The sequence below is a fragment of the Cibotium barometz genome, chromosome 26 (assembly GCF_041138505.1).
Source record: "Cibotium barometz isolate CiBa-2024 chromosome 26, ASM4113850v1, whole genome shotgun sequence".
Taxonomy (NCBI): Eukaryota; Viridiplantae; Streptophyta; class Polypodiopsida; order Cyatheales; family Cibotiaceae; genus Cibotium; species Cibotium barometz.
The window spans coordinates 38,511,417-38,525,280 of NC_141071.1; the positions used below are offsets into that span (position 1 = coordinate 38,511,417).

The 13,864-nt window shown below is 40.0% G+C and overlaps 1 protein-coding gene across 1 annotated transcript in view; it reads left to right on the plus strand.

Moving 5' to 3' along the window:
* The window catches only part of LOC147623942 (uncharacterized), a 51,824-nt gene extending 44,284 nt beyond the window's left edge, over positions 1–7,540 (plus strand). Inside the window, exons 13-20 of the mRNA XM_086820594.1 lie at positions 5,016–5,082; positions 5,274–5,488; positions 5,604–5,739; positions 5,814–5,983; positions 6,091–6,136; positions 6,258–6,328; positions 6,690–6,834; positions 6,940–7,540. Of these exons, the coding sequence (XP_086676720.1) occupies positions 5,016–5,082; positions 5,274–5,488; positions 5,604–5,739; positions 5,814–5,983; positions 6,091–6,136; positions 6,258–6,328; positions 6,690–6,834; positions 6,940–7,143 (1,054 nt within the window). The 3' untranslated portion in view covers positions 7,144–7,540. The remainder of the gene's footprint in view (positions 1–5,015; positions 5,083–5,273; positions 5,489–5,603; positions 5,740–5,813; positions 5,984–6,090; positions 6,137–6,257; positions 6,329–6,689; positions 6,835–6,939) is intronic.
* The last annotated feature ends 6,324 nt before the right edge of the window (positions 7,541–13,864 follow it).

Genomic DNA, 13,864 nt, shown 5'->3' on the forward strand with positions numbered 1-13,864 from the left:
GAGCAGATGTATGCTGCTCGTAATGAGGCTCGGATCTCGTTTTTGAAAAGAGAGCTAGAAAATCAGAAAATGCATGAAGGAGATGATATGTCTAGCCACTTGAACAAGCTGCAGGATTTGAGAGAGCAACTCATCAATGTGGATGAGATTATTCCTGAGACACAGCTTGTGTCCACCATCTTGAACTCTTTGCCAAGATCTTACTTGGCTTTTCATACCTCTTTGAACCTTAGCATGAGGAATGCTGTTGAACCCCTTAAGTATCAGGAACTTGTTGCTCTCTTGCTACAAGAAGAGCAAATCAGGAAGAACATGAATATGAACACAAGTGCTGAACAAGCATTTACTACAGGTCAAAAAGGGAAAGGCAAATCTCAGCCAAAGAGTTCAAATCAGAACCCAGGTGATGGTGGTTCATCTCAGGATACCAAGAAAGGTGATGGAGAGCCCAAGAAGAAGGGCAAATGCCATTAGTGTAAGAAGCCAGGTCACTACATCACAGAGTGTAGAAAGAGGATTGCCAAAGAGAAGGCAAAGGAATCTGGGATGTCTGTAAATGATGCCTCTAAAGCTCCTCCGGAGACTGCTTCTTTTGTTGAGGACAAGGATTACTGTTTCTACACATGCAGCTATGATGCCTCTTGGTCTTCACAGGTACTCAGTATGACAGAGCATGCATGTACTTGGTATTTTGATAGTGGTGCTTCAAAGCATATCACATCTCGTAGGGATTTGTTTTGTCATGTAAGGCCCTGCCCCTATTGGCAAAACTGTTTAGTGTGCCAATAATGCTTCATATCCAGTTCGTGGCATTGGGGAGATTCAGCTCACAGCCATTGATGGCTCTATTCTTCGCCTTACAGATGCCTTATATGTACTAGGGATAAAGAAGAATTTGTTGTCCATTTCTTCTTTAGCACACTGTGGTATGCAAGTCCACTTTGATGATGACAAATGCATGGTCAGAGACAAAGCTAATGCTTTGATCTTGATGCTTACTGGTACATTATGTCATGGGCTTTATCAGTTGGATGCATTTCAGCCAGTGGATCAGTCTGCTTATAATGCATTCACTCTTACTCCAGCTATGGTTGATGCGGAGTTATGGCATGCTCGCATGGGGCATGTAAATTTTGGTAGTCTTATGCTTATGCAGCGACATAACATGTTTACAGACCTACCTCTTATGGAGAAGCCTCCAAATCACATATGTGAAGGATGTATTTTGGGAAAAATGCATCGGGTTTCCTTCCCACGTGATCAGGCTCTACGAGCAATTGCAAAGTTGCAGCTTATACATAGTGATCTTTGTGGTCCCATGCAGACGAAGTCATTAGGAGGTTGCTTCTATTTTGCTACATTTATTGATGACTTCTCTCGTATATGCTGGGTCTATCCGTTGACACAGAAATCACAGGTATATGATGCATTTTTGGCCTTTGTAGCACTTGTTGAAACAGAGTCAGGATGCAAGGTTAAGACTCTCCGTTCTGACTGAGGGGGGGAAGATATGTCACACATGTTGAACTCCTTTCTTGAGAGTAGAGGTATCAAACATCAGTATACTACTCCTTATACTCCACAGCAGAATGGGGTTGCAGAAAGGAAGAATCGGTCACTCATGGAGATGGCCAGATGTATGTTAAAGGCAAAGAAGCTACCACATATCTTTTGGGTGGAAGCTGTTATGTGTGCTTGTCATATTTTGAATCGATGTCCCACAAAGGCATTGGTTTCGATTACTCCTTTTGAGGCTTGGCATGGCCGCAAGCCTTTGGTATCACATTTTCGTACTTTTGGGTGTCTTGCATATGCACACATACCCAAAGAGTTGAGGAGGAAGTTGGATGATAAAGCCACAAAATGCATTTTTGTTGGGTATAGCCGTGAGAGCAAGGGCTACCGGCTATATGACCCCCTATCCAAGAAGATATTCACTAGTCGGGATGTGATTTTTGATGAAAAATCAGAAATATCCATGGCTGGTTATGATGCAAATCAGGCTGAAAATGATGTGTTTGAAGGTCTACTACCTATGGAGTTTCATTCCACAGTTGGTGATCCAACCCATGAGGGTACAGGACAGCCAGCCAATCATGAAGGTGGTGCAGAAATTCAGCAGCAAATTGAGCCAGAAGTTGAGCCAAATATGGGGCAGCAGGCACCACAGGTCAGACACATGCTATTTGAGGACATTACAGGACAGCCATCTAGAGGGTCCTCTTGTTGGTCGTACTCGTAGGGAGACACGGACCAATGAGCATGCACACATCATGGATTTGAATATGGTTATGGCAGCCAGTTTACAGGATGAGGATGACGAGACAATGTGCATTGGAACAAAGCCATGCAGGATGAGCTTGATTCTATTAAAAGGAATCAAACATGGGATTTGGTTGATCTGCCCAAAGGCAAGAAAGCCATTGGTACTAAGTGGGTCTATAAGTTGAAAAGACATGCAGATGGATCCATTGACACGTCTAGTTGCAAAGGGCTATGCACAGAAGAAGGGCATTGATTATGAGGAGACATTTGCTCCTACATCCCGTATGTCGACACTTAGGTGTGTCATTGCATTGGCTACACATCGTGGTTGGGTTGTTCACCAGTTGGACATCAAGACTGCTTTCCTACATGGGGACCTCGAGGAGGAAGTTTATGTATATCAGCCCATAGGTTTTGCAGAACATGGTCATGAAGGGAAAGTATGCAGGTTGAAAAAGGCCTTGTATGGTTTGAAACAAGCTCCACGAGCTTGGTATGCAAAAATAGATGCTTTCCTGCTCACTCAAGGCTTTGTGAACAGTCCATCAGAAGCCACTTTGTATGTAAAGAAAGAAGAGAAAGATCTGCTGGTCATCAGTCTTTATGTAGATGATCTTTTGCTCATGGGATCGAATGATGACAAAATTGCAGCTTTTAAAGAGATACTGCAACAGACATTTGACATGTCTGATTTGGGGCTCGTACACTACTATTTGGGCATACAGTTTGTGCAGGATAACAGAGGCATTGGGTTGTTGAAATCTCGGTATGTTGCTAAACTTCTGGAGAAGTTTAAATTTCAGGATTGCAAGCCTATTAGCACTCCTATGGAGCCTGGGATGAAACTGTCACTACAAGATGATAGTATTTCTTTTGATGCCACTACATATGCTCAGGCTGTTGGGTGCCTTATTTACTTGTGTACTACACGACCAGATATTCACTATGCCGTATCTCAGTTGAGCAGATTCATGCACAGCCCACGATTGTCACATTGGCAAGCTGTGAAGCGTGTATTCCGGTATTTGCAGGGTACCTTGTCTCTTGGATTGCTTTATCCTGAGGGGGGTGACATGCAGTTATATGCTTACAGTGATTCAGATTGGGCTGGTGATTTTGATACTAGACATTCCACTAGTGGAAATTGTTTCTTTCTTGGCTAAGCAAGAAACAGACCACAGTGGCCACTTCGTCTTGTGAGGCAGAGTACAGAGCAGCCTACACTACTACCGTTGAGTGTGTCTGGCTGCGTCGTCTCATGACTGATATGGATATTTCAGTGGAGGAGCCTACACCTATCTATACTGATAGTTAGAGTGCCATTGCTGTGGCCAGGAATCCTGTGTTTTATGCTCGCACGAAACACATTGAGATTCACTATCATTTTGTTCGGGAGAGACTCCAGGCAGGTGATATCAGTCTGATCTACTGTCCTACAGATCAGAATGTGGCAGACATCTTCACCAAGGCATTACCACGTCCAAAATTCGAAGCATTCCGCACTGCTTTGAATTTGTTTCCTTTTGGTGGATGATGTACAGTGATCACATATCACTCCAGGGGGATTTGTTGGGTTTTATGCTGTGTATGCACCCAGAGGAGTGCTAGTGATCATCAGTAGATTATTGGGGCACTTTTTACTTCAGTTAGTGGAGGTTTTTTACCCCAATTTTAGCTTAGTTTCACTTATAATAGTTTATAAGTGATTTGGTCCACCTGGCACACTTTATGGCCGAACCATGTGAACACATCTTTTAGGTCACTTCATTATGTGGCTATTGTACTTCACTTTATCAATATACTGAATACAAGAGTAGTCGTGTTCTCTCTCTGCCTCTCACGTTTTCTGTTGAAGTACCTCCAAACCCTAACCCTAACTGCTGAGATCCTTCAATGACAGCTTGAACTTGCTGTCACACAGGATGGGGGTATAGAAAGCATCAACCTCAAAAGTCATCTTGCTAGTAGTTGGTATTGATTTATATTGAGCATGCCAAATTTGAGGACAATGTATTGATGCCTCCTCAAAGCATTGTATCCAAACTTTTGAAATAAAAGAAAACTTGAAAAGAGAATGGGCCCCATTGCAATGGTTGCATACAAAGCATAGGGAAGCATGCACCAAATTTTCTATTGCATGTCGTATTTGCATGGATCTGTTGTTAAGTAAGATTTTAAGATCTAAAGGGCAAACTGTGTTACAATGTTATCAGAGGGTGGTCTCCATTTTTTGATTGTAAACGCTTTTTGAACCCTAAGATCTTGGTAATTGCTTGATTGAAACTTTGCAAAAGTGCCATCCAAAGTAAGAATGTGGAATAGCACCAAGAGTGGCATAAGAAGGCAGCAGAAACTCAGATGCTTAGGCTTTAGCAGCAGGACCTCTTGTATTTGTTCAAGCAGTAGACTCATCAATGATTTGCTACATCAGGTTGCCACTCTCTTCCACTGATTGCAGTTGGCTGGGGCTGGCCTTGAGGTTGTCCTTAGGCCTAAACGGTTTAACAATTCTTTGCCAACTCATCCATGCTCATGTCTTAAGTCCCAGCAGTTTCTTGCCTACTAAGATGAGGTGTTCGTGATAGCCATTTTCTAGCGCAGTCATTACTGCAGATCCTCTGCAACAGCTAACCTTTATTTGCATGCACCTGCATCTTGCTCAGCCTCTCAGCAAGCCCTTAGTGCATTAGCTTATCTTTATAAGATCTCATCTATAGGCTCGTTGGAATGATGGGTTTTTTTGGATGCAGATATCTAGTATTCTGTCGACTTCAGCCTCTTCAAGTTTCATTATACGAATCCTTTGTGAGGTCACAGGTCATTAAGTTCCCTGGATGTGGGCAACATGGCATTTTGCTTTCATTAATACAAGTTAGCTTGCCCTTGAACAGATGATGAAGTCAATATTCTTTGTTAAGTTTGGGAGCTTTATCCCAGCTCTCCCTTGATATGATTATTAAGACTCACAACATGTAACACCACAATAGTGGGTTTAAATGCGTTTGCAGTTTGTGACCAAATTGTTCTTCTCAGAGACCAGCTCTGCAAATGTGTTATCTGCTATTGGTATCTTAAGGAAGCTTTGCAATCATCCAAGGTTGGTGTTGGATGACATGTCAAGAAAAAATCTGGAAACCTCTTTGCAAAATTGCAGTCTAAGTATGGATTTGACTCATGATCACGGTGATGAGGGGTCTTCAAAGCAAGAGCAATCATCGACACAGTAAGTTGTTCAAGCTGTTAACCGTATTATGCCACTCCAGGGATTCCTGTTTAGATAAATGTCTCTTACGACCTAGTAGTTTTTTCTTCATCCTAACCTAATTTTGCTTTTGCAGATATGAAAAATCTTTCTCTGGCAAACTTGATTGTCTATGTGCACTGCTTTCAGCAACTTTTGAGCCTGCTTTGGGAGACCCAACAGAGAGAGTGGTGGTCGTCTCCAATTTTACCCAGACACTTAATCTTGTCCAGGTCTTTAGCTATAACAGTCAATCTCTACAAGTTGATTCAATCGAAGTTCTTAAACTCATTTCCATCTTTCCCAGGCTCTGTGTGAGAGTAAGAGCTGGAAATGGTTGCGGCTAGATGGTGCCACACTTGTTGCGGACAGACAGCGACTTGTTGATCGTTTCAACTCTGGTTGTGGTGGAGAGAGAGTGTTTCTGCTTTCTTCAAAGGCTGGTGGCATGGGGTTAAATTTGGTGGGAGCAAACCGGTAAAGTCATTGCCGATTGATGTTTCAAGTATTTTTTGGGTAAGCTTTGTAGCGATGTTACAAAAGGCAAAATTTTAAGAAACGATTTGTTGTATGTTCAATGACAGACTGATACTTTTTGATCCAGATTGGAATCCTGCAACTGATGCACAGGTTTGGTGTGCTGCCTGTATTTGTGATGTGTTTATAGACACGCTGCCTTGGTTTTGTAAGGGTAAAGGGAGGTAGACTTTGTGCTGCTGTAGCAAACACGGTATTTGATTTTGGTATGTAGGCAATGGCCCGCATATGGAGGGAAGGACAGAAGAAGCCTGTCTTGATCTACAGACTATTCTCAACTGGCAGGTGATTGCTTTTGTGAAGCCTTGCTTTATTAGCTTTTCTGATCAGGCATTGCTTATTTGTACTTAGTACTGCTAGCAGGACCTCCAATCATATGAGTTGCCTTTTCCTGTTCTTGGAGCACACCCCACCCCCACCAATACAACACACACACAACACACACACAGATTCTGCTTGTTGTAAAGCATTGTGGTCTCTATCTCTAGATTGAGGGCACATTTTAGATTTAGCATACATGTGTGAGGACTAGCTCTGCTCTGAAAATTCGGCTGGAAGCTCTCTTCGTTTGTTGCTCCTTTGCACAATAATCAGAGTGCTCATAGCCAAGGGCTTGAAATTTTAAACTTGCTTAGTGTGGTTTCAGCATTGAGGAGAAAATCTACCAGCGTCAGATGGTCAAGGGTGAAATCGCCGCAACAGTGGAAGATAATTTTGATAGCAGGATTAAAAGCAATGGTGGCAGGTATTTCAGCCGGGAGGAGCTCCATGAACTTTTTACACTGAATTCGGTATTCACCCTTGGGCTTATCATTGCTCTCTGCTATGTAAACTTGGTGAATGGAATGCTTGCATTTTGATATAAAAAGCGATTGTCTGTTTGTTTGTTTGTCCAGGATACTCAATGTGACACACATGATCTACTGTCAGGCCGAGACTTGCCTGTTGAGGAGCAGTGGAGAGACTGCTCACAGGATGTGGATGATCCGGCATTGAAGGAGGCAATCCACAGTGGCGTGGTCTCTTTTGTTCACAGAAAGTTGCAGGCATTCGATAACCAGATAAATGAAGATGTACTGTTTAGTAGCCCTGTTTCGTAGCGAAAATCATGACCAAGTCCAACACTTGGAGCTTGAAGGATTGCTAATCAGTTACAGTCGCTTGAAGTCCAGTCCATCAAAGCATGTGTATTTCTTGGGTTGATACTGGTTCACAAGTCCTGTAGATATCCTCAAAAGACTACCCAAGAGTGAACTGGAATATCAGCTGTGCGTGTGGTCTCTCATTGTCTACATTTAAAATGTAGAGTACTAGGAGATTCATAAATTTGAGAGTACGTTATCGTGCTTATTAAGCCAATAATGAATCCATATTCACAAGGCCCTAATGTGTTAGTCATTCACTCTGTAGAAACATAGACTTTTTATAAAACCGCATAAGACGTAGTAAGAAAAATCGACTCTAATGGCTAATTAACTCGAAAAACAAAATATTCTATTAGAAGTAAACTTGTGGAAATTTTTAAACTCATTGTTAGGGAATGGACGGATGCTTCAATTGTTGATTACAGTTTGGTGAAGTTTATCATTTTGGTTGTAACATTAGTCCTTTGATTCAGTTAGTGATTTAGGCTGTAACAATGCTTCTCATGTGTAGTGAGGAAAAAAGACCATACACAGAGAGGCGACACTTTTTTTTTCCTTAAAATACATAAACATTAATAAGATTGATTTACAATCGCCTGTGGCAACACAGGCAGTAATCATAGCAACTATGCTTTAGCAGTCTCCAAAGAGGGTGGGATCAACAAAGAGGGTAAGGGTTATGGATACATTCAGACGAGGCAATTCTACAATATAACCCATTTGATTGCTTGTGTAAGGCCCAATCTTGGGGTGACCCAAAAAAAGCATGAGACACCACCTTCCATCTATAAAGAAATTTGAAAATGTGACGGACCTTTGAGATGTACACCAATGATTCTTGTACTAGTCAATTTTCTGCCATATTCCCTTCACGCCTTGGTCATTACCTCAAAAAAAACCCTTTAAGGTCTTCATAATTCTCTCCAAAAAGAAGGATAGTACTTGGTATTGCAAACTCATCTACTACGAATACTAACCAGTGCAATTGGATATAGTGAGAATATTGGTTGGAAAGTGCTTCCCAATTAAGCACAGAGCTTCTATGGAGTTGATTCTTGCTTGCTCAATGGATTGCAAGTTGATCTTCTTTGAAGAAATCCAACTGCTCGATGGATTGCAAATTGATCTTGTTTGAAGAAAAACATCTAACTAATCCACTGTTCTTATAAACGGCAATCCTTATGTCTTCAATTACAGTCTTTGATTGCAAGGAAGCTTAAACTACAAAGCAATGCCATTAATAAACAAACATTGATGAGTAGATCATGTAAAACTTGAAGGACAAAAAAAGAAATTCTAAACTAGTCATACATACCTGCAAAAGAACTTGTACCAGCCATGAGATTTCAAGCCACTGAGCTTATTATTCTTTTTGAAAGCACTTTTAAGATAATGCATATGACTTGTTGGTGTGTGGAAGGATGCAATCACCTTCTTCACTCTTCTCTCCTCCCTCTTTGATAAAAATCCAAGGTGTGCACATGGGAGGGTTACTTTGCCATCAATAGATTGTGGCCATACCCTCTAAACTTACATTAGATCATCTCGTCTATCTTATTGTCTTTGTCACCAATCGAGAACTCCCAAAGAGTAGTACCCACATTTTCAAATATGTGCATTGGGTCTAAGACATGGTCAATTAGTAAACTATTCCAATAAGAGAGCTGGTGAAAGATAGAGAGTCTTTTCGTTCCATCCACTACCAATTGCTCTCCATGATTCAAACCAATCACTAGCTTTTATTCTTGGAGGTGGTCATCCAAGATTCCCCTCTCATTGTGGGGCTAATCATTTGGAAGGTAATCTAATATGGCCTTCATATATCATCTTCTTTAAATCTTGAGAATGAAGTGTAACTAAGTGAGGTCCACATATAGGACATGCATGGTACCCACTTGTAACAAGGCTTGAGCACTCACCATAGCTCCAAAAGTCATCCATTATCAATATCAATATTCCCTTTATATTGGTTGACCTAGTATTAGGTCCTTAAGAATTAGGTCTTATGTTGGCTGACCTAGAATTAGGTCCCCCTTAGATATATGATGTATAGGATTAGGTCCCCCTTAGATATATGATTATGTTGGCTGACCTAGAATTAGGTCCCCCTTAGATATATGATGTATAGGAATGCCTGCCCATAAGGTTTCGAGCTTATCTATTAATGGTGCCATTTAAACATCCATGCTTTTCACTTTGTAATTTCGAAGTACCAGAGCAAACCATGTCCCTTCTTAATAGTCAACCATGGTGGGATGTTGTAATTTTCTAATATCATTGGCTATGTACTCCATGTTGTGGAACACAAACCAAATGGATTAACACCATCCATTGCTAGACCAAAATGTATGTGGCAAGGCTTCTCCTTAAATTTAACCCACGTCTCTTCTATGTGCCTCCATGCAGCACAATCAATAGGAATTCTTAAGATAGTAATTTTCAACATGTCATGTCTTTAGCTCTGCTATGGACCTACACTTAAACATGTGTTTTATCCTTGGAATTATTAAAAAATGCCATGAAATCTTACAAGGTATTGCTTCAACTTGTAAATCTTGCCTATATCTCTGAGCGCCACATTTTGGACATGCAAAGAATTCTTTGTACTCTCCATGAAATAGAATGAAATCCTTTGGACATAATCCATGCTTATAAAACCCAACATCCTCTTTGCCTTATCTCGTGATTTGGGCATAACATTACCCTTAGGCAATATGTTAATTTGAACAACCTTGTAAAATATATAAATATTAGTAAAAAACCAAAAAATATGCAAGTGGTTGTTTCACTAACAAGAGTTGACTCACTCACTTGAGTAATGTAGAGACAGTTTTGTCTAACCAACTGTAAATAGATTACAAGTTCAACAAAGAAAGACAGGCTTAAAGTTTTGACATTCATGATCCCTCATACGATGGAGTTGATGCCAAATTTTGTCCTCATGCTTCTTCCAACAATGCATCTTGTCCTTCATTCATTTGATCACCTTGAAAAAATGCATTGATCATGTCTTCTATCGCATCTTCTTATATATATGTGGCTCTGTATTTTTTGGTATATGTGGCTCCATATTTTTTGGTATGTGTGGCTCCACACCCTATGGTATGTGTCATTAAACATGGGTTGATTGAATTGTTTCCCTCGTTTTGTAGCTCGTGTCCATCTTTTTTATTGTACTGCCTCATCGGGTTGAGGTGCGATTTTTTTGCGAGCATTTCCTAGCAAGCTTTTTAACCATTTTTAGGATTTTGTGAGCTTTTTTGAGTAACTGCAAAACATTTTAGGACAAGATTCTATATTTTCAATGGAAGGCTGCGCAATATGGTAGGAATAATGCAAATATATTGGAAACACCTTGCCATCTTCACCTCTTGCACATTGTAATTAGGTGGTAGAGGAGCAATTATTTGATTTTTTCACGTTTAATTTTTTTTAATAAAAGATTTCATCCTAAACTGTTGGATCTGATCATGATCGGCACAAAGACATGATAGGTTACTTTCAGCATTGCTATATCCATAATTATTTTGCTTTAGGTATAATATTAATTATTATTATTATTAAAGAGTATCAAGAAGATAATTAACCCCTATTATATATTATGATACTTCTTGATTACCGAGATGTGTGTGCTGTGCTTGAAGTGCCAAGGTTTTTGTTAGCTTATCATAGTTTCAATTTGTGTTATTTAAAGTTTACTATTGGGAAGTTATTTGATCACTAATTTAAATGAAGATCGTTGTTTTACAGTCTGTCTAATTTGAAGATAAATTCAATGTTGAAGGAAGTCTCTTTATTAGTCCTGCTCTAAGCAGGGTATAGTGAGGATGGGGGAAAATTTCGGATTTTGAATGTTTGTTCAACTTGACCAAATCCCATCCATTGAATTTATTTGAGTTTATTGGAATCCAATGGTTTTGATAAATTAGTTGTTTGATTTTTATTTTTATTAAGATCTTCTTGTCTTGTTATATAACTTCTCTTACAAGTGGGGTCGTATAAGTTATAGTTTCCCTTTACAAGTTATAACTATAATTGCCATAGTGCACACCTTGCCATTGCAATTATAGAATCCTAAAAATGGCAAGGTATGCACTATGTTAATGTTGAACATGGCCACAAAAAAAATGATTACAACCAAAATCCCAAAAGAAATCCAAGGACAGGCTTTGTAAACAAAGTGGGCTACAAGAGGTTCCCCAAAGCTGTTCTTTTAAGCAAAGGTTCTAATTCGACTCAGGGCTGTATATAGGTTAGTACTAGAGTGACATGGCTGGTGGACAAACATATTCTTGTTCATTCTGTCACACAAAATAATTAAACATGGCTATAAAAAATGATTAGAACCAAAATCTCAAAAGAAACCCAAGGACAAGCTTTGTAAACAAAGATAGTTGCAAGAGGATCCTTAAAAGATTCTTCTTTAAGGAAAGGTTCTAATCTAACTTAGGGTTGTTTATAGGTCGGTACGAGAGAGACTTGGCTGGTGTGGACAAACATATTCTCGTTCTGGGATAATCCCAGAACATGCAGAAAGATGTAATAAATATGTGCAAGCAAGATATGACTTGTTCTCACTCTCCCTCTTTTGAAAATCTGGACAACTGCACTTGGATTGACTAGTCAAATGGGCCTCATATGTCATCTCATAGCTAGTTGTGGTCACATGGAAGATTGAATGATTCAAAGAAACAATGATTTGCTCTTCAATGTGCACAATTTTCATTTGATGAGTTGTCTCTATTCTCTTGGAAGGCATCTTTTGAAATGAACTGTCTCCACTTAGGCTTTCTTATAGTATTTGTTGTATATTGTTCTTGGAATTCTTCAACTTGGTTTGGAGCTGCATGTATCTCATGCATCGGAGTAGCTATTTTTTGCAGGTGAAACCTAGAAACTTCTAACATCTATATCTCTGCACGGGTGATATTTGTTCCAATTTGCACAGGCCAAACAGAAGGCATTAGGGACACATGATTTATATTGTGATCTGGATGCCAAGTGTGGGTAACATCATCATTGCAGAACCACATAAATTGTGCCTTTGCACCACTTCGACCAGGATGTCGTCTCTCAGAATAAAATGAAGGAGCCACTACTCCTGATGATGAGATTTGGATATAACGATTGCATTTGAACTTCTCTGTTGTCCATCCAAGACATTTCAACTTAGAATTGGGTGGGGTTAAACGTATGGCCCAGAATGTACGGTTGGCCTCTTGTTCAAAAATACAAATCCTCTTTGGAACTTCATTTGAGAGTTATTGTAGGTGCTTCCACTGCATTGTAATGGGAGAAATCTCTCGAAGACCCCTTGCTTTTTCCATGGTCTAGAGTAGAGAAGTCAAGATTCTTCGGACTCCTTTGTTTTTGGTCCCTATTTTCCATCACAAACCCTGGTTGATGGCAATCATCATCTTCAACATCAATCACTGCACTTTGATTTTGTTTTCGTTGCATTGTTTCTCTCTCTCCATGTAATGGGCGAGCTTTCTCATACATTGGAGTGCTAGCAATAGTAGTATGAACAACATGTGCCACTTAAGTAGTTGATGGTGATTTTCTAGCCGCGGCCCGGTTGAGTAATGTTTCCAAGTTAGGCCCATCACCCAGATGTCTTCCAATCATGTATGTATATTGTTTTGCACTTTGCATCAGTGCATTGGCCATGTCCGACACACAAGCATCATATAGGGTTATTTTGTGCTTATAGCCTTCACTGGCTAACCAGCTCCCATGCATTCTTTCAGCCAGGTTTGTTCATGGTGTGTTTGCCTCTTCTATTGGACTCTTCTGGACTTGAAGGTACAACAATTATTCCAAAATTCAATATTAATTAACTAACAATAAAAAACCAACAATTACATTTTCAAATCCAGGTTAAATTACATTGTGTATCATACCACACATTAAGTTTTCCCAATGTGCAATGCGAACCTCCCACTAAGACATCCAAATATCCATGGCAGGGATTTGAGAATCCTTGACCGTTCCTTCCACGAGTTTCTTATCGATTGGCTTTTTCCTAGAGCCTCTTCTTTATTTCTACAATTCCGCCACTTCTCACACATGGCTATGTGCTCTTGTTGCAAGTCTTTATTAACATACTTTTTAGTTCGTCATTAGAGGCATTGCTTCCAATGAAATAGACAGGAGTGTTCTCGGTCTTCCATTTTATTATTTGGCCCATCATTGTAGAAATTTTGTACCGCCATCCAATTTGTCCGTGCCTCATCTGCCATGAAGCCATGGAAATCAGCACGCTTATAGCCACATTTCTCCATGGTTCTAATTTGACTTGTTGTATCCTCTTCTTTCATCTCACAAGTTGTTATAGTCATGAGCTCTTGCACACTGTATACATAAAACAACATCAAAACATCTTTCTCCATGGTTATTCAGTACAAATGACACGGTTGACCCTTTTTTAACTTACTACCTTGGGTCATAGACGTGAGCCACCATGGTACACGAATTTATTACTCTGTGTGTAATTAAATTACACCCAAGATGACTTCAAATCGCCATCACCATTATGCCTCATGTGATTTACTAAATCCACACCAGATGTGGGTCCCTTGGTGGACATTTTCAAGACAAAACATCTGTCATTTGAGTGGCCTTGGCCTGGGAACCGACTTTCATGGAAAAAAGAGTACATGCACCGCTTCCTCAA